Source organism: Oreochromis aureus, linkage group 19 (genome assembly GCF_013358895.1).
Source record: "Oreochromis aureus strain Israel breed Guangdong linkage group 19, ZZ_aureus, whole genome shotgun sequence".
Taxonomy (NCBI): domain Eukaryota; kingdom Metazoa; phylum Chordata; class Actinopteri; order Cichliformes; family Cichlidae; genus Oreochromis; species Oreochromis aureus.
The window spans coordinates 8,021,340-8,045,821 of record NC_052960.1 but is presented as its reverse complement, the minus strand read 5'-3'; the positions used below and the strand labels follow the sequence as shown (position 1 = coordinate 8,045,821).

The 24,482-nt window shown below is 39.4% G+C and overlaps 1 protein-coding gene across 4 annotated transcripts; it reads right to left on the bottom strand.

Moving 5' to 3' along the window:
• Positions 1-24,215, bottom strand: wdr35 (WD repeat domain 35). Of its 4 annotated transcripts, none has more exons than XM_039603555.1 (30): positions 23,870-24,215; positions 23,661-23,778; positions 20,926-20,997; positions 20,714-20,806; positions 18,940-19,068; positions 18,708-18,841; positions 17,365-17,530; positions 17,120-17,262; positions 15,377-15,502; positions 15,002-15,187; positions 13,153-13,188; positions 12,983-13,043; positions 12,290-12,434; positions 11,857-11,926; positions 11,527-11,580; positions 10,969-11,078; positions 10,628-10,847; positions 10,439-10,519; positions 9,795-9,931; positions 9,377-9,580; positions 9,093-9,239; positions 7,843-7,975; positions 7,608-7,718; positions 6,260-6,424; positions 5,444-5,584; positions 5,092-5,248; positions 3,315-3,555; positions 2,173-2,743; positions 1,125-1,173; positions 1-431 (listed from the first exon to the last, which is right to left on the bottom strand). In XM_039603555.1, the coding sequence occupies exons 1-28, from the start codon at positions 23,891-23,893 to the stop codon at positions 2,593-2,595; spliced, it is 3,555 nt and encodes a 1,184-aa protein (XP_039459489.1). In that variant the 5' UTR covers positions 23,894-24,215; the 3' UTR covers positions 1-431; positions 1,125-1,173; positions 2,173-2,592. The 4 variants fall into 4 exon arrangements, with proteins under 4 accessions (XP_039459489.1, XP_039459490.1, XP_031589280.1 ...); XM_039603556.1 differs by having other exon boundaries at positions 1,129-1,173; XM_031733420.2 differs by lacking the exon at positions 1,125-1,173.
• Positions 24,216-24,482: the final 267 nt, after the last annotated feature.

Here is a 24,482-nt window from a genome sequence, read left to right as displayed (position 1 = left end):
AGTCATTAAAGAATGATTCCTGCATAAAATATAAATCCAAAGTTTGTAGCATCTAATGATAGAGCAGCTTGAAAATGAGTAAATAGTGAACAGAAGCCTTGTTGACATGTGGAAAATGAACAAGGATATCTTTATTGATCCTTGGAGGGAAACTCCTTCTCAGCATTTAACCCAGCGTATAAATCAGAAGCAGTGGCCAGCTCCCTGTGCTTTGATCCAAGTGCACCATGAGAACCCCAACAATCGAATAATCCGCTGTGAGTAGCAATGGTGATGGTGAGGAGGAAAGTTTGAAAACCGTTCTTCAAAGTTGAAAGGGTGTCTGTCTCCTGCATCCAAAAGATGGGCCTGAAAGCTGAAGGATCTGCCTCTCATTCTACTTTTAGAAACTCTGCGATCCACGAATAAGCCTGGAGTCCCAGTGAGGTGCTCTGTTGGGATAACATGATACTATGAGGTCTTTACTATAAAGCCTGACCATTCAGGATTTTATATCTGAGAAGAAGGACTTTAAATTCAGTTCTAGGTTAAAAGGGCGAAGACAAGCTAATAAGGGAGAAATATTATCTCACTATTAGTACTGTGGCTGCAACATTTTAGGTGATAATTTTAACTTAAATAAAGAAGCAAGCAAGAAGATGAAAGTGTGGATGGTTGTTTCTCTTTATGTTGGCCCTGTGCCCACACATGGGTAAACTACAGCTTGGCTTAGGCATGTGCTACAAGGAAAACATCCCCAAAACAGACAAAAGGCAGCTTTACTTACTGCAGTCTTCCCAGCTGCAACAGAGCAAGAGGCAGGCTACAGCCTGGTCAGGCTGCCAGTCTGTCACGGCTATTTTATTTATTTTGAAATGAAAATCATTCTTTTAAAGCATCACCATTTTTGTACTAGTTAGCACCTTTATATTTCGCAGTGTAATAAAATGTCTTTACTTCTGCAAGTGAACCCATCAGTATTGGGTATCCCAAAAATAACCAGAAGAGCTGAAGGTGTTTTAGCTGCAAAGCGTGGGTGAGCCGACATCATATTCAATAGTATGGATCAAGAATGACATGTCACTCAAGTTCATATGCACGTGAAGCCAGATGAATAAATACTTGTGGCAATATAGTGTAATTACCTACACAGTGACTGCTTGAGGCGCTGCAGCAGCTCACTGATGCAGTTTCCTACCAGCAGGGGGCAGAATAAGATATGAAACAAAAGAACTAGTCTGCATACAGTCAACAGTGATGGAGACATTTCACATCATTAATGTGGATGTTTTCTTTAAGAAGTTCAAAAGCTTCTCAGTTTTCTAATGCTACATTACAAACATTATTAATAAAATACAGAAATAAATAACGATATAATGACATCTTGAGAAAGAGTAATATTCATGACAAAGCCGTAAAATTATGACAAAAAAACCCTCAAAGCTTATCTGAGTTTAAAGTCAAAATTAGTAAAAACAATAATAAGAGAAGAACATAAAATTTTCTACTATTATGAAGTCATACATATTCAAGAAATCAGAAAGAAATCAAATCAAATTAAAGAAGGCTACATGAAGGAAATTATAACCTCCATATATTCAATATACATCCACAGACGTGTGCAGGCTGAGGAGATTCAACCAGCCTTGCACAATGAAACCCCAAAATTTCATTGTTTATTCTTGTATATTTTTATTTACATCTGAGCCTAAACTCACACATTTTGACTTTTATTTCTTAAAAATCCCTCTCCTCTTGCTCTGTAGTTTTTCTTTTTATGTGAAATTACAGACCTCAAAAATGTCTTCCTTCTTCCATGTACTAAAAATAAAATGGAGAACAGAAGCTGTGCACTGGCGACCACACAAAGAGGGATTTCATGTGGCTGGATGCACTTAGTCCTGTTCTCTGTAAACACTTCTGACGAGTACTGATTTCTTTTTCCAAATTGAACTGTTGGCGAAAAAAGGGTGAAAGTCTAGTTTTTTGTACATGGATGTAGGTTTCTTTAAAGCATGGTGGGAAGCTTGGAGCATGAGACACTTCATTTATTGCATTCTGGTGACTTTTTTCTTTTTGCACCACTTTGTACGTTTTCCGCTCCAATTTATGTTAGAAATGTCTAGAAAATAAAACAGTGAGACTTTTTTCCTTTATGTTAGTACTTATTCTTTAAAAGGTCTTGGTGCTAACCTTGTCAATCTCTTTTCCAGCTCTTCCAGGTCATGAAGTCAGCAGTTTAACACAAGAGATGCCCACACTTCCCATTCCCCGGCCACCTTCTCCGGCTCTTCTTTGAGGACACCGGCCCAGCCAAGAGATAATCTCTTCAACATGGTTCAGCATTGGCGTCTCCTCCCGGTTGAACAAAGAAACATCTTAAGCTGTTTTATTAAAAGAATTATTTATTTACGTGAAAATAGTTACAAAGAACCTAAGTATTTTACACTGTTTATAGTAAAAGTCAAAGATTAGGGTGAATCTTGTTTTGGTAGCTCCTCTGTAGCTGCCTGTTCAGGAACTTTAACTTTAACCTGAAAGTAGTTAAAATGATTTAACATTTCTCTGTTCTGTATGAAAATAACTTATATTTTCTCATCTTTTGTTCTCCTTTTACGGTATAGGAGTGTGGCACAGCGGGCAGCAGTTATATTTGCTGATTTCTTGATCATGAGCGCAGTGTTTGCACACACTGCAAATCCAACAACTGTACTCCTGGACAGGCAGACCAGTCACGATGCAAGTGCGAAATCTTTCCTCCGTCCTGACAAAATAAGGAGAAAAAAACGAAAGACAGAAAGCTGCTTCAGGTCATACTGTCATCAAAACAATGCAACAGTAAAAGGACTACAAAGGGAAGACAAGAAGTTTTGCAGAGGTCACTGATCCCTGCTGCTGGTGCTCCATTTTAAATGTGTTTAACTTCGGTCCTGGTTTTGAGTCGCGGCTGTTTTCTCGTTTTGTAGTTCTAGATTTAGTTTATTTCATAAACCTAAGGAGATGAATCACAACACAACATTTGGGGCTAATAGCTGCAGTTCCTCTAATGACCACTAGACCTCACAGACTTCCCTTGTTGGTTACTTTGCACTAATTACAAGGTAACTGTATCTGTTCATTGCACTGCACTGCTTAGAGATGAAGCTTGCTAATCAACTAACGAGCTACAAACTTTACAATCCACCATGTCTTTCAACTATCATCGCCAAAATCAACATAACAGTAAAATAAAATAAAAAAAAGTTTACATCAAGACATAATTTTTACAACTTTGGGAGATGACGCTGCTCTCAGTTTGATGATAGAGTTTGAAGTTCATTAGCGATAAATCTCACCCCTCTGATGATGCGTTCCACTCGATCATGCGACTGTCCTTTGGGCTGTGCTTTGTAAAGATCTCCAAGGCCAGATCCTCATAGGCCTGCCGCTGTTCAGGATCAAGACTCTCCAGGGATTCCAGCTTAATGAAGGCCTGTGAGCAGGTGCCAAAGGCGCGGTTGGCTGCAGAGCAGACAGCAAGCAGAGAATAGATGTCCACAGGAGGGATCACGTCCTCATACTCACGCAGGTGAAGAGCTTTAAAAAAATAATCCAATAAAATCAATTAATAATAAATAGTGAAAAGTCAGGGTTATGCTGAGTATAGGACAAGTGAAATTACAAAACCGCCAAAGACCAAAAGATATGTAAATGAAAAAATAAAATTGATCATTTCCCAAGGCACTGATCTGCGATCGTTCCTTCATAAATCGAGGCTAAGTGGCTTCACTGTAGCTGATGATTAATGTTAAATTTAGAAGAAGGATTATGGTTAACCAAAAGAACTTTTTGCATATCTGGTAAAAATATGCTTATCTATGCAAAGAATGTTTACACTGTAGACATACGACCATTCAGCTCCATGTCGAGATCTATGAAAGGCCAGCAGACGTGACCAGGAAAATGATTTGCATCTCACAAAAGACAGTGTTTCAAGAAAGAATCGAAAAACGATATAAACACATGAAATTGAACATATGCCACAGCAATATAAAAAAACAAAAGGCAACAACCCATTTTTAACTTGTGCTTATGACTGAAGAGGTTTCCCTTCAGTCTCTCCACCATCTGCCCTTTGCTATGCACGTTTATGAAAAATCCATTGTTAGGTGGCACTTATTTTTCAGCTGCATCTCTTTTCTTACTCTCTCCCTGTTGCTTACACCTTTCCTTTGACAGTCCATTACACCTGATGACTTGTCCAAACTTATGTGTAGAGAAGCATGTACTGTAGACACTCCACATCTTGCTTAGAGAGAAGGGCAAGCCTTTGTGCACCTTTGGGGACACTGTGGCGAGAGCATAAAGGTCTATAGGTAAGGGTGACAGAGAGAAGGTGAGTTCTGTAAACTCATTCCTGTTTTTTTATAATATTGCTGCTTTTGATGGCTGTTCCTCATGCCAACTGGGAATTCTCCGGGCAACGCCCCATTGGCTATAATTAGATTTAGATTCACAGGGCAACATTTTAGCCTAATAAGCAGTCCTGAAATATGTTACACTAAATGAGAGTTTCTCAATTATGACCATTATTAAATAAGCAAATAATAACTACAGTTATTTTGGGCCACACTGGTGGTCCAAAAAAATCGAACAGAAGTAAAGGAAATGAGCTGTAAAGAAAAAAGCTGGAAGGGAAAATGGGAAAAATTTAACACAATGATTTTTTCCATCACACCACTCGAGCATATGGAAATGATGAAATAGACATTTGGTTAATTGCTCAGCCCTAACACACTGTTTAAAAGACACAAAGAACAGTACAAAACATGCAAAAATGCTCGTGTAGTCAAGAATTTAATATTTTCACTGTCTCTCAATTTTGTACAGTTTAAGAATTCAGCAGATTAAAGCAGCAGAAACAGAACAGCAGAAAGGTTTCTTATTGGGTTTTTTTGTATTCGACTTACAGTACAAAACCAAGTTCATTTGCATCAGTTTTTTAAACAGAAGCAGGAAATTCTCACATTTTAGAGAGAAAAACAAAAAAGGTAAATCTTGTATATATTATTGTATAAAGTATTATATTACTTATATTATATAATCATAAGTACTTCAGGAGTGATTTGGCACCTGTGCGCATGGCATTCTCCAAGTAGCCGTCATACAGCTGCCTCTGAGCGAGCAGGAAGAAGTGATATGCCTCCGCTCCTCGCCAGGCATTGTCCACAATGCGATTGTCTGCAGATGTTGCATCTTCCTCCAGCAGGCTAGCAAGTGCATGCGTCGCCTAATTACAGACAAAGATACACACAATGATATGAACAAAAGCCTCTGTACATAAACAGATGACGCCTTTCCACGTAAGCACAAGAATGACTCTTTTCTCTGACACACATCACAAATAATTTATTCAAACAGTTACTGCAGAAAAATGTCTAATGCACTGGAAAGATTTGGAATAGTACGTGTGTACATGGTTTACCTCCGTCTTCTTTCCTTTGCCTTTGCTCTGCTGTGACGTCTTCACCTGGTTGTGGTAATTTTCCACTAGATGTGCTGCCAGCACGTAGAGCTTCTTCACCCTCAGAGGTCGTGTCCTTTTCTTTGCCTCCTCATCTGCTATCTGCAAACATAAGCTACACTTTCACAAATGTATTTTTCTTTCTCAGCAACCTACACTCAGTTACATAAAGTAACTGAGTGTAGGAATTTTTGCAAACAAGTATTAGAATTTATTTGCTTTATTTCAAGTTTATACCAGGCTTATCATCCAGATGTGATTTGTTCTGTGTCAACATAATTTGCAAAGCACTGACTGATCTTTCATGGAACGAACCAGAATCTTTATTTGTTAACTCTTTTCTCAAAAAGATAATATTTGATGACCTCAATAAAAACGTGATCTGATCACCTTTAGTTTCTCTTTTTTTTTCTCCAAACGTAGCTGCACAAGCAGAGACCACCCTCACTAACATCTCATGCAAACTCAGTCATTTTGTTCTATAAAAAAGCCTGAAATATGACCCATACAGGAAATATATTTAAGGGCTGCTCCTAGTAGGCTTTCAAGGTGTAAAGAGTTAATACACTTTGGCAAACTTGCCTCAAGTTTGCCAAACTTGAGACAAAGTGTGAGTAAAGGCATGGTACATTTAATTTTTTAAGGACTTTCTAATTTAAGTCCATATTAAATGTAGGACCTAACTTGTTAATGAAAACATACAGCAAAATAAAAATTATATATGTGTTTAAAATTAATCTACAAAGCTGGTTTACATGAATAAGAACGTTGGCTTACCTTAAACATGAGTTTGGCTGCATCAAGAAAATGGTGAGCTTTTCGATACAGCTCCACTGCCTCCAGAGTTTTATTTTTCTCCAAAAGATGTGACGCATATTTTGAAAGGAGAGATTTAATTTCCTTCATATTGTGTGTCCTGGCAAGTTCCACTGCTTTGTTCCACTGCAGGAAAAACATTCAATACAAATAAAAAAATGTAAATATAATAATAATGGATTGGATTTATATAGCGCTTTTCAAGGCACCCAAAGCGCTTTACAATGCCATTATTCATTCACGCTCACATTCATACACTGGTGGAGGCAAGCTACGATTGTAGCCACAGCTGCCCTGGGGCAGACTGACAGATATGTCTTTTTATCATCTTTTTCATGTGGGTGCGAGCTTCCTCCAGGTACTTCCTACTACTGTCAAACGTTGTTCATGTTCATCAAGATAAGTAAATTAGTGTTTCCAAATTTCCTCTAAGTGTGAAAATGACTATTGGTTGTCTGTCTCCACTCTGTGCACAATGCCTCCCAGCAGGGAGATTACAATAAGCTATTATTTCTGAGCAGTGTTGGGATTTTCAGTATGTATACCTACAGAATCTGTCACAAAAAGAATGATCAGAACTGAATCTCTCATGGGCAAAAGTTTTTTATTTTTGTAAATTTATGGTAAAACTATTAGATAAAAAAAACTTTCAAGAGAAAATGGTAATTTAAAAATAATATACTTCTGTAATTATTATGAGAAATCACAATTTTTAACATGAATCCATGTTAGAACTGCAACTAATATCCCGAACCCAATGGGCATTACTCGGATGTAACACTGCTGTTCTTAATTATCTCGTCACAAAAACAACAGCAGCATGTCGTGACAGGTTTGGAGAGCAGAACTGGACAATTTAGGCGCAAACACTGTGTTTTTCAGAGATCCGGGGTCTAAGACAACAAGATGGTTACAGGCAAAGTAGCTGACAGCTTGCCTGTTTTGTTGTCAAATATGCAGCATTCACACAGCAGGAGAAACCGCCCTTAAGGAAGGAAGCTGGGGCTCCTAATGACATCTTCTTTTAGAAGAGGAGACCGCCTATTAAAGCACAGATTTAACATCCTTTAAACTAAATCTAGCTGTAAGACAGCTCCATCCTTGGTTTTTCAGGTGTCGTTCCTATTTTCCTGGGCCAACATTTACACTGGAAGAGTCCAGTGACTTTGAGATAAGCATTCACACCCCTGAGCTAAATATCACTCAGGCATAGGTTGGGAGTGGGAGGACAGCAGGAGGCTCACTGACTGTAAATCACTCAGCGTTGCTCAGAAATTGTGGCGCCAAAGTTTTTCTTTTCACCTCTCACCTGGTTCAGATGGACACACGTATCGACGGCAGCTTTGGGCTGGTTGCACTTCAGGTAGGCGTTCACAGCCTGTTCGCACATGCCCACTGTAGCAAACATCTGACCGATCTCCTACAGCATAAATATAGAAAAGATGTTGAAGAGTGATTGTGATTTAAGGTAACATATTTAAATAAACTGGCACCGTACTTCTATATATACATATATATATTTGATCAAAGAGCATCTGATTCACCGGTAACAGCTTATGATTCTCTGCCAGAGCAGCGGTCAAACGTTCAAGGCCATCGTAGTCCTCTAGCATGTAGTAGCACTCGGCGAGTCTCTCCTGGTTACGACCCTTAATATAGTACTGTACAGCACTGACCCTTGAAAAGAAATCATATTTAAAGTTTAAAAAAAAAGAGAAAAAAAGCTGCAGCTGTGTTCTCTGCACTTCTCTCCTAATCCAGTTGATCCATTTCGCCAACCATGAGTTACAAGTGTTTCAGATAAAAGTGACAGATTAAATCAAATGTTTTCCCAACAATTTTCTCCAACAAGGAGTGTACTTGGATAACGAGTTAAAAATGCTTTACGAAACATAAAAGATGTGAAAATATTAGACACTCTCCTGCACAGCAGTAAACAATCAGCTGACAATCAATCTGAAAGTGAAACAATAGTCACTACATGCCAGTTCAGTCAGCTCTTAAATCCAGTGTTCTCCAAGTGAGACTGAGCCAGCTGCTCAGACTGACAGACACATCTGATGACTGTATGACAGCAGCACATAATCTCTAAAAGGAATAATCACAAACAACACGGGTCAGAGCCACAATTTGAGTTCTAACAGCTGATGACCAGATATACACCTCTCCTCATGGCTGGCATGGCAGCAGTCGACGCAGACCCTCTCATCTCATCGCCTCCGTGATTGTCTCCATTTTATGTACATTTCAAGTAATTGAGAAAGTCTTCCTCAATTACATTCTGTTCAGGATCAGATTGAAAAGGCCTAACATAACATCTTAGCAGCCACTTCATTATTAAAAAACAGTGGAGTTATAAGAGTGAAAGGATTTAGTTTTTCTTTTCACATTTTATGAAAACCACAACAATTACAGCATTTTGAATGGTTGGTGGTTGGGCTGCTAGAAAAGAGCCACAACAGATGTGTTAAAAGTTGTCTGCAGGTATCCAGAGGCACTCGGTTACACAGGACACCTCTAGTTTGCATAAAGTAGCCTGAAGTTCAACTTTATTCAAGAGAACTGGCCACCTCATCCCATCTGTACAAATGAATGCACTGTAGATCTGATTTGATAGACTATACAGGATGAAGGATGACAATTACAGATTCTGTGGGCATGTATCATAAGTTAAAAAATGAAAAAATGAAACCAGTAACACTTGAAGATTAGATTGTAAAAAGTAACATTTTAGACTGAGTAAACTAAGAGAATCAACAACCTCAGAAAGAAGGGGTGAATAAAACTTCAATACCACTTCTGTCTGTCAGCATAGTAGTCTCCGATGGCATTGTTGGCTTGTTCAAGCAGAGCATCGTCGCTGTCCCCAGAACCACTTTTGAGCAGGGCCAACACTTTGAACCAGTCTCCTAGCTTGATCCTGAGACTGATAGCGAGGTCCCTGCAGTGACAGACATGGTCACAGGATGGGGGAAGAAATATGTACTGGAGCAACATTAATAATTTACTTCACTACAGGAAATTTAAATGGGTAGTAGTAAGGAGATTTTTTTTGGATACCAGAAAAAGCCACTGTACCTGCGATCCATATCCAGGTACATGCGTTCAGCTTCCTCAAACCTGCTGAAGTAAGCCGCCACTTCAGCCTGTTTCATTGGCTCGCTCTGCAAGTTTCCCAGGCGCTTGACAAACTCAATGCCCTGATAGTCTTTGCAACGGACAAAAGCCTGCTCAGCCATCTTAAGGTCCAGTTTCTGGAGGGCTGCCTCAGCAAGCAGACGCCTGGCAGATTTAGAAAGGAGAGTGTTCTTTGGGTTACAGAAATAATGTAGCACCAAAACATGCAAAGAAAACTTAATCACTGCAAAAGGAAATTATAGCAGAACACTGAAAGAATCAAAAGGATAAAATAAAGACTTGATTACTACATATATATATATATATTTAAAAAAAATAATATTGAATTAAGAACAGAGGTGGAAAGTTTTTTAATTACCAAAGTCTTGGATGAGGATTGTCTTCAATGAACTGCGAAGCTTCTTCAATGCCCACTTTTTCAATCAGTGCCCGACTGTCTCTCAGGGAGCGGATTTCAAAGTTGATGAGGTTGTCTTTGTTTGGTCTCTCTGGATCCTGTAAAGGAGTATTCCTTATTTAAATGATAATTAAGAATAGCAGTGTCAAATATTTTATTTTGAAATTTCAGTCGTTGGGGCCATGGCATAGTCAATAATTCAGATGATTGCCAAGGTCACAGTGTCAGACTGCTGTTAATCAGTCTGACCAGAACCTGCAGCAGTTAGAGTAATGGTCTGTGCAGTTTGCAGAGGAAGTGAGAACTACTGTCACCAGCTTGTGCGCAGGACGATTGAACTGTAGACTGAGTGCAGGATGAGGAACTCACTGGAAAAGCAGCTGAATGATGTGGAGACCTGTTAAAACCGACCTGTCCGAGTGAGCTGAGCTGAGTCAAGATTAGCTGGCTAGCACTGAACTTTCCACATAAAATGCCTACATATTCACCCTTAACATCTTATAGTCTTTCAAAAACAGACATATTTGTGTAAAGATAGTCAAAAATAAATATGACTGCATTACATATTATATTTGGGCTTCATGCAACTTGTTTCAGACATTTACCTTCATGATTTCATCAAGTAGGACAGATTTGATTTCCAGATCTTCAAAGTTGCAGATGTATCCAGATGTTTGGATGGGTTCCTGTTTTTTAAATAAACAAATAACTGTAGTACCCTCACTAAGAATAACATTAATGTTAGTGCAGTCTAAGTTGGAGCTGTACATCAGGCACACTGTTTGGGGACTCACCTCTGGGTCTAAGTTTCTAAAAACGTACATCCTGGTCTTCTCCATCATAGCAAACAGATCGGGGTTATCATTCGCCCACTTCATGTCCCAAACATCTTTGCGCTCAAACTTAGATGGATCTCCTGTGGATGGCTGGTTTCCTGTCCCATTATCTGTGGAAGTGTGAACTTCCAGATCCAACAGAGTCATAATGCCCGCGATGTCGATTATGGCCAGACGACTGAAGAAAAATAACAATTATACACGACGACATTAGACTCAAAGATACAACCTAAAATTACTCAGTAAAGCACACCTGTTACTGGTGCTAATCTGTAACACCATAAAACACCAACACTTACCTTGAGTTGCAGTTTAGGGAGAGATAATGGGCTCTGTTGTTCAAAGTGTACTTCTGGACGAGAACAACATTTGGGAGACTGTATCTGTGGAGGGTGCCAGACTCACGACCCTGTGAAGATGTACACACAGTTATTTTACTCTTCATTCCATTATATGGTTCATTGCCAGACCGACAAGGAAACAGCAAGCAAATAGTCTCACTGAGCGTCTCACTAAATAAAGAAAATATGAATATTCACATATACAAATTATATAAAAAACATATAAAACAACATATTCAAATGAATGAATCAACTCCAGTTATAGCTAGCTTAATCATGTTACAGACCAGCCTCTCTCACTGAAGAAAACTGTGGTTAATATTTGTTTAATTATGAAGAAATGTTTTCACATTCAGACTTTACTTGTGGAGGCTGAGCACGAGACAGAGAGGCATACAATTCACATGCAGTAGTTACAGCTTTAATCAGCTGTTTTTGGGGGTGTGAGGTTGTTAAGTTTCTGCGGTCTGTATTTTTGTTCATGTGCATCTTTTATAAATTCAGGTTTGTACATACCACAATCAGGGTCTTATCTGTAGCTGTAATGCAACAGATGGGATCTCGAGTTGCCTGAAATAAAACAAAAGTGCACATACACAACGTGAGAATCACAATAATCCATCTTACTTTAAATTATAAAAAATATGCTTTTCTCACCAGTCAGTAGTTAAATTAGTACTTTTAAAGCCATTTATCTGTATATTTTAATTGCATTAACAGAAACACTTGAGAGTTCAGAGATAAGAGTGTTTAATTTGAATGTAATCAGATAATAAGTGTTAAGTTTAGAACAGAAGAAGTGTCACTTTATTGAAATGTAAGACAGGAGATACACAACGTTCTTACTGTGAAGGCCTTTGTGAAATCTGGGCTGGTGTCACTAGCTCCAGATGGAGTGCTGTCGATGTGATAGAGCCTGGAGGTGCAGGAAGTCAGAACACATGAGAAGGAGCCGCAGAGACAGACAGCCAGACAGGCAAACAGCTTCTAGTTCACCTGACGTGACTTGTAATCCAGGTGTTAGGATAGATCTGCCAGAACATTAGGTCACACCAAGCCGCTGGTCTGGAAACTCACATGAATGAAGCCTTTTCATTCCACTGTCATTATCAAGTCTCACACAGCAACAGTGAGACAGTAAACCTGTGGTTTCATCCACTGGCTCACAGATTCTAACACTGTGGTGACCTGGCCTTCCCGTATCTTTCCATGATTTACTATTTGGCTTTATTCTATACCCGTCCAGTCCTCGTGACCAGTTTGCAACATGTGAGCTCACCTTTCCCTTCCCTCCTTCTTTGTTCTTGTCACTTGGTTGATCTCCAGGGCGGTCAGTTTTTTTGCCACTCTGTACTGCCACATGTAGAAAGCTTCTTTGGATGCAGCGATAACGTGGGTTTTAGTCATGGTAACAAACATTGGATCTGAAGAAATAAAAAAGTGAGCATCACATGAGGGAGAAGATTAAAATATATAACAGCATGGGACTGTGTGCATCTAACAGTGCCAGCTCTGAAAAGGTCAAAGCTTCTCCGTGATTAAAACATCAGGATCTCAATATGTAAAAGCATGCTGTGCCCTTGAAAGGACCCTCATTTCATACAGATGCTCAAGGTTATTGTGGGTGACAGCAGTAATCTCACAGCACACCTTGAACACTTCCTCCAGTTAAGTATAATATTATTAAACCAGCAAATCAAATTTTGTGGAGAAATTCTCAAACAGTCTCCCGACCTTCTGTTTGACACACACTTCATTTAACACTGTTTATCAAGTTGGGAAAAGCAAAGCCCACTGAGCAACATAAAGGCAGCCAGTGCTCACTGCTAAAGGAAACTGGGTGGCTGGAGGTAGGATGTAAGCTATCTCTCTATGAATGTGGTGTGATCTCTCACACTGGCTTAAAGACAAACAGTAGCCTTAATCATACCAATGCTGCACCACCAAGTATTTCTCATCATGTGAAACTCACCGATGTCTATGTATTTTGAGTCCAGTGGTGTCCCAATGGAGTTGAACAAAATCAGGACATACTGAAAAACACAAAATGGAGTGACATTATTCTGCAGGTCAATTTAAAACTTTATGTCATAACAAATTGTCCTCTTTTTTGGGGGTGTGAGCTTTTAAATTGTACATTACCCTCCCATGACTCGCAGATTCTACCTCAGCATCCTCCTGTGTGGCGACGGATTAGAAAAAACAGGAGGCAAAACAGCAGAGAAACATTTGTGATCCTCACACTACTCCAAATCCACTATTTTTTTTACCTCTGTTGCTGGATTTCTCTAACTCTACAACTATGGCTGGGCGATATATTGATATAGCAACATAATTTCATAGCAATGTAAAGAATCACCAGTGCTTGTATCCAACTCTCAGAACCTGAAGTTCTGGTCCAACAACAAATAATAACTTAAACTTTTAGCAAACAACGTTTTGCAGTTGGAACACACTGAGAAGGAAATTACTCTTCAAAGCCAAGGAATTAAAAACAATAATTTTTATCACTCAGAAAATGGCATGTGCCATATTCATGTTTAAACCCTGGCCACATTTGCAATAACTTTATCGACCAATACTCTACACAACACATTTTAATTATGTTTATCTGATTTACACTGCATAAAAACTTAAAAACAACAATTAATAAATAAAAACAGAAATAACAAAGTAACAAAAGAAAACGTTTTTTTCATACATTCTCATTACATCTGACATTTATTGAATGTACATGAGTTCTACTGGAGAAGTTAACTTAATGTTAACCTCTCTATGTTCAGAACTTAATTTACTTTAACTCATTCAGTATTCCTTATAGGAAATGCAACGTGAAATGTGTATTTATGTTGTTTAGTTCATGTGATATTTAAGTTTTTGTTAAAATATTTTTTATGTCATTTTTAATTTTGTTAAAATAACTTAACTCTGGGTATAAATTAACTCTTTGTTTTGCGGCTCTTATAGTTAGATAATTTGTTAGCATTTGTTTCCCCTGTGTCTCTAAGTCAGTCTAATGAGCCAGAATAAAATCTCCCTCTTTATGCCCAGTTAGGTGAGTTTTGTCAAGTCTTAAGTGGTGAGCATGAATTGTTAGTTTGGCTTCTTATGGGCTCTGAACTTACTTTGTTTTTATGATTTCTTGGGTAAACGGAAAATCATTTGTTTCAAAATTACCCTATGTTCCTCATTCCAAATAGCTTGCTCCCTCAAAAAATCATTAGTTTGGTACTGAAGTAAATCACACAAACTGACAAAAATTGACAAACTGATTAATCAAACGAGTCAGCAGAGTGTCATCAGTTCTGTCTGACGGCAGGTAAAGCCATGAAAATGTTCTAAAAATAGCATTCGCATAAACCCCCTCTCTCTCGCGCGTGCGCGGTCTCTCTCTATCCAACCATCCATCTCATTTCTGGTCCATATCGCCCAGCCCTTCAGTATGAACCTTAAAGGTAAATTCTTGTGTTTAAGAATTATTTTTAAACTTTCAAAAATAACAAAAATTATCAGCACAATTTAAAGAAATAATATCATATAGTAAAGTCATAGATCTATGACTTTACTTCCAAAATGTGCGTGGTGTGTTGAAGAGATAAACTAATTAAACTTGGGCTGTATTTTTCCAAATAGCACCAGAAGAAGATTAGCACTGTAAGTCTGTGCAACCTTTATTTAACATATTCTTATTTGCAGTGGTGGCCAATGAAGAGGCAAAGCCTGGTGAGAAGCTAAAAAGTAATATCAAAAGTTAAACCGTAGCACAAATCAGAGAGCAGAACACACCCACTCGTGAAATGCTTCCCCCTGGTGGCACATTTTTCAGTACAATTCTGCAGAGGGTAATTACAAAAAGTACCTTTAAAGTCATACAGAGTAGTAATTTGTGTATTAAAGTAGTCTGTAGTGTTTGAAAACAGCAGAGATCTGTCAGTATTTTTTGTTGCTTCTACGATCACTTTAAGGTCATGTAATCTATAGGCGCTCATACCTGAGGCTGGGTGTCATCTGCCTTGCTAGCCAGGATGCAGAAGTCCCCAGAGGTGGTGATGGACATCAAGCTTTTGACATACTTGACAAACTTCTCATTGTTTTTAGTGTCCCAGAATACCACGCAGTACTCTTGGCGTTCTGGCTTTGTGTAGGCGTACACCACCGTGCTGCAGCAGTAGCCCCACTGTTACAAGACAGAAAAAGGATGGATAGATACAGCCAAACCCAGACATATGATCATAGATTGCTTAGCTCTACTGTTGTAGCTATCAAAGTAGATTAAACCTTCCAAACAATGCTAAACCTAGAGATTTACCACCATGTTCACCAGGGCAAAAGACATTTTTCATGAGTCACATGTGTTGGCATGTACCTTATAATCTGGTCTAATGTTGGCAAAGTAGATAAAGGACTCCACAGCCAGGGCAATGCGCAGCCCTCCTCCCTCCCAGGCAACTCCTGACATCTGCTTCCCAGGCACTTTGAGAGTTCTAAGATGCTGCACAGACAAAGGAGATCATTAACAAAAAAAATTTCATCATTTGGGTGTTTATGGTTATAAAGATCAAACGTCCACACAACTTTTTAATATCACTTCAACTAACCAAACCTGTGAAGTACAAACATCCAAAGACTTCTTCTCAGTAATCATAATGGTTTCAGTCCAAAATGTAATCCAAGTTAAAAGACAGTGTTTGGCTGTCTTTAAGAACACTGTCTATCCATGGGGTGGCTGCGGCTAAGGTGGTAGAGCAGATCAGCTACTGATTGGAAGGTTGGTGGTTCGATTCCTGGCTCCCCTAGTCTGCATGCCAAATATCCTTGGGCAAGATACTAACCCCAAATTGCCTTCCGATGCGTTCATCGGAGTGCGAATGTGTGTGAATGTTTATTAGTTGCACTTGAGTTTAGAAGTGGGTGTGAATGAGGCATGTTGTATAGAGCGCTTTGAGTACTCCGGGAGAGTAGAAAAGCACTATATAAGAATCAGTCCATTTACCATTTTCTGACACTTTATTCTTTAGTAACTACCAACAGTGGTCAAAGGTGACAGTAGGAATACATTTTAACTCTCCTCACCAAAACAGACTGATACAGCATCCACATCCACATTGCTGATGTTGCACCGATCCCTCTCTCAAGCTCTTGCTGTCTTGTACCCCAGTCCTTAACTTGGAGCAGCAACTCATTCCCAACCCAAAGTGGACACTCTACTGTTTTCCAGCTGAGAACAATAGCCTCAGACTTGGAGGTGATAACGCTAATTCCAGACACTAGACACTCAGCTGCAAACCAGCTCACTGCAAGCTGGAGGTCAACACTCGATGAATACAAAAGAACCACACAATTTGCAAAATGTGCATATGACAGACTCTTGTGGGTGGAGTCCAACACCCACTGGGACTGACTAATAGACTGCACTGCTGCTTCCCTGGAATCGTTAATTGCTGACAAGCAAGTGAAAACAAACAAAACAAAAACAAACAACAACAATAAAAATAAAGTTTCTGTGCTAATTCCTATGTCTAGAGACTTGCAGGAAGACGGTCATCTTTATAAACTGACCCTCTCATCAGACCTGTGTAATACGAAATGCCCATTTTTGTATATGAATAAGAGTGGGTTTTCATCTTTTTCAGGTTTTTGCAGTTTGAGAGTGTTTCAACTGTAAACTTATTTTCTTGAAATGACCCATCCGTCCACTACACAAAGCTAGCTTAAACAAAAAAGTGTGCGTTTGTAGGTGAGATGGTTGAAGATAAACTAATTTGGTGTAGTGGGTTTGTTTGCTTGTTGCTGCAGAGTAAAATCTTCTTTATTGATTAAATCCGCTCTATGGTACAGACTCTCCTCAGTACTGAGATCATGCTGATATTGTTGCCCTTTCGCAGATTACTGAGGATTACTGATTATTGTACTAAGCAGTACAAAATGTGTTGTAAGTCTAGATAAAATTATGTAAGTCAAAAATCAGGCTCCTCTGAACAGTGAACTTTGCTCCAAGATTTCCAACAATATCAACTCCCCATGCATTCTTAACCTGGATCCAAATGACAGTACCACATGGTATATAGAACAGCAAAGTCCCATCTTATAACAAAGCCATAATGCTCACCTCTCCAAACGGAGTGTAGAACTGCACCACATTGAACTCTTTCTCCATTGCACCTCGAAGGGAACCAGCCACTGCCAGCACACTGCCACAGTGGTTCCACTGGATACTGACCACATTCATCAGAGTATCAATGCACACTGGGTCTGAAGAAAAGGGGTATGAGGACAAAAAAACAGCACCGTAAAAAACGTTTCATTTAACATGAGCGACGAAATTTTAAATTAATTTTTGTTTTTGTGGCTTACTTTCGTCACTTTCATAACGCATTATCTGACACCTTCCATTGTCAAAACAGATGGCGAGACATGGACAGTCTGGCTCGACGTAACCCCCGCTTCCTGCATACCAGTGGATACCTGCTATACTGACAGCTCCAGTCACATTGGCAAGACAGCTGATGGTCATTTTCATCTGAAAGCCAACACGAGTCAGTAAGAGTTAGCATATATGCTTCCTCTGCTTGAGTCACAGAGGAAAATAAAAAAAATAAATATTATAGTTGCATTATTTAATAATTTTATATGCACTTGTTTTATATCGAGTCTCAGCTGGATTTCGTGTTTATTTATGGTCATGCTAGCTTCTGTCATACTTTATCACACTGGAATAGAGGCGGAGATGGGGATGGAAACAATTAAGGTAGCTAGAAAACTAGAGTTTATGACAATTCATTAACCTGCTCAACGTACAATGTCAAAGGAATCAGGAAGTTATATATCACAATAAAGGGGACCTTCTCTCTGTCATTTAATGTAACAAAGGTGGATGCTAATATTAAACAGGGACAACATTTTAAAATAATAATGTCAGTGTGTTTAGACTAACTTACATCACCAACTGGGTTTAGATTTTGCAATATGAAGCCATAACTTTAGCAATATGGCAATGTGCTTGTTTGTTTTTTACTTTTTTTACATTTTACAGAATTTTACTTTCCAGAAATGAAACACAAACTTCTTAGATGACCATGCTATATGTCAGATAACTAATTGAAAAACACCCCAAAAAGCACAAACATTTAGAGTAATTTTAAGAGATTGGAAACCCAAGCGACATGTGAGTCTAAGTGAGAAACCCAGGGAAACCCTTATACACCCTAACCCTTGCCACAAGGAAGCCTTGCATTCAATCATATCCTGGATCCATAATTTACAAAATGAATATTACAATATATTTAATAACACTTGAAAATAGCAAGTGAGAACAAAAACTCTACAGAAAAGTGCCTACTGAGGTCAAAGAACGAGGGAGTAGTAAGGTCATGTTCTCATAGACTTCTATATAAACTGACTTCTTTTTCCAACTGGAAGCATCTTTTATGTACAATATAAGCTCTGAGCACCAAAACTCCTCCCACCTGTTGTTTAAACCTTCTGTTTACAAGGGGCAGCCAATCAGAGAAAAGCTGGCTTGAATGAACCAAAAAGGAAGAGAAGCTAAAAGGGCTTGTTTCAAATAGCAGATGAACTCAGGGACTGTACCAAAGATAACTATAAGAAAAAACAGCATTATGTTCAACTGTGAATCATGCAAAGCTATTCTAGTAGCATACAGAATAAACTGTTTCCATTTAAGCTTACAAACTTACTATGAAGTTTCCTTGATTGTCATAGATGTGTACTTCCCCATTTGCCATGCCAAAGAGGAGTATCTTGCTGTCCGGCGACCATGCCACATGAGCAAGCTGGCTTCCCTTTAGCTCCTTACCCCAAATCCTATTTCCTTAAGAGATAAGGATGAATTAAAAAAAGGAAATATTCATATTTACATACTCAGAAAATTCCACAAATATTATTTTTGTTAAGTAAGCCGCAGTTTACCATCTACAGATCCAACAATGACGGCTCCATCTTCATACACAATACAGATCTTTTGACCATCTGCATTCCAGCTCATGCTCCTCACTACTGACTTGTTCCTGTTGTTGATCATTTCTTCATACCATGCTCCTTAACAGACCAAAAAAAAAAAACCCCAAACTGTTAAAGACATGTTTGTTTCTTTTTTACCTGTTTCTGTATTTTGCCTGCATGCAGTAATGATCAAATAATGCTAATGAAGAAAATAACTAAGGACATACTTACTCTGTCCAGCATGTGGTTACCATTGAGTCAGGCTGTACCCAGACACAGGGTGAATGTACGTAATTGAGCGTGACCACCTGACAACTTGGGCTGGGACCAGCGCAAAAGATGCACGGCCCCATTCTCCTGTGGGTCCACCACCCATAAGAGGGGGCATAGGTATCTGATGCCATGTTGACTAGGTCACACCCAAGGTCAATGTCAGGTTCAGATGCTCTGATGCCTCGCTACCCAATTACTAAAACTGTTTATAAGGACATTAAATCTCACCTATCTGGTGAGGAAGGAACCTTAGCTAGTGTATGAGTCTGAAACCAAGTTTGAACCAGATTGTGGAAGGAGCCCTACGAAGCTTGGCGAGCTTATGGGATTCTGAAGGAAGCTACCTGGAAGACACTGCAGGATGTGGGCTGCAATGGGCTGTGAGATCAACTTCCAATGCATACGGATCAGTATTTAAGGTTTTACTCTCATCATCCACTGGAGCACAAACTGGGTGTCATCAGGCCGCTACAACACAGACACAGCGGCCAGAGAAGCAGAAGAACATCATATCAAGAGGGCCCTGAGTAAATGTGCTTATCCCAGTAGGATATTTGTCAAAGCTGGGAAGGAACCTAAAGAAAGCTCCAAGCAATCCAGGAGAGAAGAAAGACAACTGCTGCCCAATCAAAAACCTTTAGTGATACCTTATGTTTCAGGAGTATCAGAACAGCTGAGACACATTTTCTCTAAACACCGCGTTTCTGTGGCTTTCAAACCCCAAAGCACGCTGTGCCAAAAACTGGTCCACCCCAAAGATCGGGTTCCCTGGCACAAACAGAGTAATTCAGTGTGCACTGTGAAGTCCCAGGAGGATTGTCATGATTTATACATCGGGGAAAACAGACAACCTCTGGCTAAGTGGATGACACAACACAGACGAGCTAACTCCTCAGGCCAGGACATGGATGGGGATGTACACATCCTTGACAGGGAGGAACGCTGGTTTGAGCCATTTAAATCAAGGAGGCCATTTACATGAAAAGGGAAAGACCATTTCTGAATCGAAAGGACCCTAAGGGTACATCTTTCACCATCTGACAATGCTGTGATCGCAGCCATTCCTCAACTCTCTGTGAATGGTACTCATGGTCATTGATCAATTGCCATTGATCAGTAGTTGATGCATGGTCATGACAATTTGCATATTAATGATCAAGAAACGGACCTCACAGTCCTTTGTATGTCAGTAGTGCTAGTTTCAGTCATTATGCAAATGTACTGTTTATAAGTCTGGGGAAACCTGCAGTCAGCTGAGACTGAGGAAGTCACTTAGAGGAGTGATAAAACATTTCTCCCACTGAAGACGCTACATCAACATGAACAGAAGCAACACTTGACAAGCTTGGGAACCCCTGAGTCTTCTCCTGGAAGAGCTCTAGCATGTGTTCAGGGAAAGGGAGGTCTGGGTGTCTGTGCTTATACTGCTGCACCAGGAGCAGCAGTACAAACTGGGTGGAATAATCACCTCTATAAAGCATCCACACAATGATGAGTCCATTCTGATCACTGGTCGTCAGTTTTTCATGCTGTTCATTCCACGTGACCACTTGCACTGCACCTGCATGGGAGGCAGTTATTGAATATTAGATCATTTTCTGACGGCTCATTTTAGAATTGTGAATACTAATATCCTATAACTAAAACTGGCCAAAAAACACTTAATACAAAATAACTCACCACTGTGTCCCTCTAGAGTCTGGTTCATTGAAAGGTTACTGGGTGCAGCAAGACCTTTAAGTTTAGCATCATCTGTTGACAAAGGGCGGTAAAAGAGATCAGACCATCACCAAGTAACTGTAGTTCCAGAGGTGTTTGTCATGGTTAGCAAATATACAATCATGTTTCCCAAAAAGGTTTGGACAAGTAAATATGAGAGAAACTGAAACTGATAAAAAAAAAAAGTCTTGTGTTTTTTCTCTTTTTCTTTTTATTTGCAACCTGTTTAGGATATACCTGGGGCCTGTTCTTCGTACCTCGCTAAGTAAGTTAGCCGGATTTGAATGTTGACGATTTCGCGTGATCTTGGATCGTTCGGTTCTCCGAAGCTCATCTGGGACTTGCTGTCATAGCAACAGATCCGTGAAGTAAGCCTGCTCGGGAGCAGGTTTACTTTATGTAAACAGGATTAGATCGCGACCACTCAGGTATGTCCGCTGCAGTTATATGAAAGCAACAGCGATATTTCGCCACTGTTTTACCATAAATAAATATTATCAATGTAACTAAAGATAATGCAGTATGTGATGCTTTATTGCTTTCATACAGATACATACAGGTCATTTCAGAAAAAAAGGGAAATGTAGTATTAATCATTCTATTACATGTATTTGATCATTCCAGATGTAATTCATATTTTAGAGTAGTAATAGTAAATTACTACGTGCAATCAAGATCAGAGACCACGCTACAAAAGCGAAGGTGGAGTTGGGAAGTCTGTTGCAGCCATGTCCTGTCCGTTTGTCTGCGAGCAACCCATTGCGGAAGGTGCAAGATTGATAAGGAGAGTTTACAGAATTCAGCGTGAATTGCGGGATAGACGGGATCCTTTAGCTCAGCGCGACAGTTTGCTCATAGAGATATTGATTCTCCGTGAGGGTATTATTTACTCTTCTGTCTCTCTCTCTCTCTCTCTCTGTCTCTCTCTCTCTCTCTCTCTCTCTCTCCCATATATATATATATCTCCCAACTTACTGTGCATGCTTCAGTCACCCCTTGCATGGGAACAGGTAAAAGTGATGGAGTGTTATGTCAAACTACACACAAAAAAAACCCACAATGTCAATAAATGGCACAGTACGTAAAGGGGTGTGACGAGGGGTGCAGGACCACCACCTGTCTTTATGTGCTCTGCCCTTTTCTGGGTTGCTGTTATGAACAAACAAACAGATTATTCCAGGGTCATAGACTAAAAGCAATATAAGTGATAAATATTACCATACTGTAGAATATTCCTATATTTCACTTTTACTTGTTCCCATGTTCTAGTGGGTCCTGTTGTGACTCTAATGTGGAAGAGGATATGGTGTAATATAATATAATGTGGTATAATATAATATCACATGATATAATGTAATATCATGGATCACTTACGAGTTTAATTTGTCAGCAACTTTCTGCCAGCCCTCTCTCCTTGCTTTTGCAGCCTTTGCAGTGTTCCCCTGCGTTTTAATTAAACTCTGAAACTTCTGATATCCCAAAATCAAGAGTTCTTGCTCTGCTGCCGTAATACACTGAGCGCGCTCCTTCCACATCTTCGCCGACCAATCACAGGGTTGCCGATCAATGTTTCTACTATCGATGCGTAGCCCCTTTTAAGTCACCCAGTGATCTCAGATTACTTCATCCAGCTGTACTAATCGTCAACAACAGGTGCGTTCGGAGAACCGAATTAGCGAGCTCACGGTTAGCGCGATGATTTGATCTTGGATGTGTCATTTGATCTTGGATGTAGTAAGCGAGGTATGAAGAACATCCCCCTGGTCTCTTGCCCTGTGAAAGTTGGTGTAGGTACAAGCCCCCCATGACCCTGAATTGGATAATAAAATCACAATATGACACAATAAATTGCCAAAGATATAAATTAATAAAGAAAAATAAAAAGGGCTTACAAAATGCAGCAGACAAAAAACATAAATTTCATCAATCATTTCACACATTTCCTCAAACATTAAGAAACAGTGGACCTAACTAAAAACAGCAGGTTGACTGAACATAGTGGCACAAGAACTGAGCCAACAGTATTATGAAAGTTTAAAACGATTTCCTCGACACTCTAAGAGCATTTCAAAATCCCTTAAATCCGAATCACATTTGCATTACATAACAACTTGGACTGCAACAAATGCACACAGCTGAATGTATGGGATGTTATTCATCACTGTGACACTGTGACATCAATAAACTGTAATGCTACCACTGATAAGCAGGTTATTTATGCAAAACAGCTCTTAGATACACCCATTAGGTAAACCAATTCAACTATCCTTTAACATAAACATATTATCAACCAGTTAGACGGCAGCATCAATTAGTCAATTTAGTCATGCAGACATGGTCAAGACAAATTGATGAAGGATGAATGGAGCACCAAAATGGAAAAGAAAGATGATTAAAGTGCCTTTGAGTATGGCATGATTTACTGAGACCCTGTAAAGCCAATCAAAAGGTGGGATGCTGTCTAAATTTTTAGTTTCGGAGGATAATCTTACATTAATTACCTTCCAGTCGCACATTAAAAAGAGGACACCTGGTCATCTTAATTGCACGTGTTTATACTTGTTAACGTTAACGCAAATCATTGTTTACTCTTTCTCTAACCATCAAAGGGCCTCTCTGAGGTGCAGGTTGAGCTGGTATAGAAATCTTTCTGTGTGCATGCCTCTGTTAGTCGTGCACCTTTTTTACTATCTTACCTGTCTGCGTCTCCAGCTTCAGTACTCTCAGAAGACCATCGTCTCCTCCGCAAGCGATGAAGCCTTGATCTTTGTTCCAAGATACACATTTTAGATGGATATTATTGGGAATAGCGATCTACCAGACACGGGAGATAACTGTTACCCAACACTACGTCCTCCTGGCGTACTTGTGGCCAGTGAGCTGTGCCAGATAACTGCGAACTTACCTTTTTGCTGAGGTATATAAACATGGTTGTGGCGATAATGTTACACTACACAAATAACAGGCACATTAAAATTTCTAGGCTTCAGCATTTGGTGAATGTAACGATTACTTTAGCATAGATTGCTGACTTAGCTAGTTAGCGGCTAGTGTTAAGTGGCCAATGGTAAACTGTTACCGTCAGCTAGAGACGTTCATAACATCATGACTCACAAATTTAAAGATTCCCTGCAGATAAAGTACGTTAAATCAGCAAATATATTGGAAAACAGTTCAAATTCGATGTTTCGTAGCTAATGGTGGCTGCCTTGGGTGCTCAGAGCCTGTAGCTTCCCTCGGTCTCCCGTGGTAACGGTATATCGGAAACTGGGAGACTCGGTGCTCCCTGGTAGTTGTAGTTTTATTAGCTGTGGCGAAAGGCATTGAACAGAGCTTCCAGTCATGTTTGGTAATGTATTTTCTCATGTGCCCAAAAGATTATTCAAATACATTTAAATATTTAAGTTATTACATATTAAAAGACAAAAATATAACATTTCCTGATCATAAACTGTCTGATAATAATCTTTATCAGACAGTTAAAGTGTTAAAGTGAATGATAAATTTGTAAATAACAC

Bases quoted from the DNA above. Each gene is read 5' to 3' on its own strand.
- wdr35 (XM_039603555.1), bottom strand. From the start codon at position 23,893: ATGTTTATATACCTCAGCAAAAAG. The intron at 9,240-9,376 runs GTACAGTGGCTT...CTGTCACTGCAG, and splicing joins TACCTGGATATGGATCGCAG to GGACCTCGCTATCAGTCTCA. The intron at 2,744-3,314 runs GTGAGATTTATC...TTATTTTGTCAG, and splicing joins TGGAACGCATCATCAGAGGG to GACGGAGGAAAGATTTCGCA.